This window comes from Camelina sativa, unplaced genomic scaffold (genome assembly GCF_000633955.1).
Source record: "Camelina sativa cultivar DH55 unplaced genomic scaffold, Cs unpScaffold12642, whole genome shotgun sequence".
Classification (NCBI taxonomy): domain Eukaryota; kingdom Viridiplantae; phylum Streptophyta; class Magnoliopsida; order Brassicales; family Brassicaceae; genus Camelina; species Camelina sativa.
The window spans coordinates 1-352 of NW_010933682.1; the positions used below are offsets into that span (position 1 = coordinate 1).

A 352-nucleotide genomic window follows, 5' to 3' on the forward strand; every position below is an offset into this window, starting at 1 on the left:
GAAGACATAAAAAGCAATTCCATGACCGTCGGGAAATACACCGTCGTTAACCCTAACGAAGCTCACCCTTCACCTCAATCTCACAAGATCTCAATCAGAGTCAGTACTCTCTAATTCCCCACGAAATTTTCATAATTTTTGATTTTTTTTTTAGTTGATTTGAAACGCTGTTTTTAACACAGGTGACATCGAGTTACGGGAACACGTATCATCACGCGGAAGATGTTCAAACTGGAGAATTCGCGTTTACGGCGGTGGAAGCTGGAGATTACATGGCGTGTTTCACTGCTGTTGATCATAAACCTGAGGTTACATTGAGTATTGATTTCGATTGGAGAACTGGTGTTCAGTC

The 352-nt window shown here is 41.5% G+C and overlaps 1 protein-coding gene across 1 annotated transcript; it reads left to right on the plus strand.

Annotated features, from left to right (window-relative positions):
• Positions 1 to 6: 6 nt before the first annotated feature.
• Positions 7 to 347, plus strand: LOC109132017 (transmembrane emp24 domain-containing protein p24delta9-like; the record flags this gene model as incomplete). The annotated part of the gene is made up of 2 exons (XM_019243170.1): positions 7 to 99; positions 183 to 347. Coding segments are annotated over 2 exons (258 nt in total), but the record flags the coding sequence as incomplete, so codon positions are not given.
• Between the last annotated feature and the right edge of the window lie 5 nt (positions 348 to 352).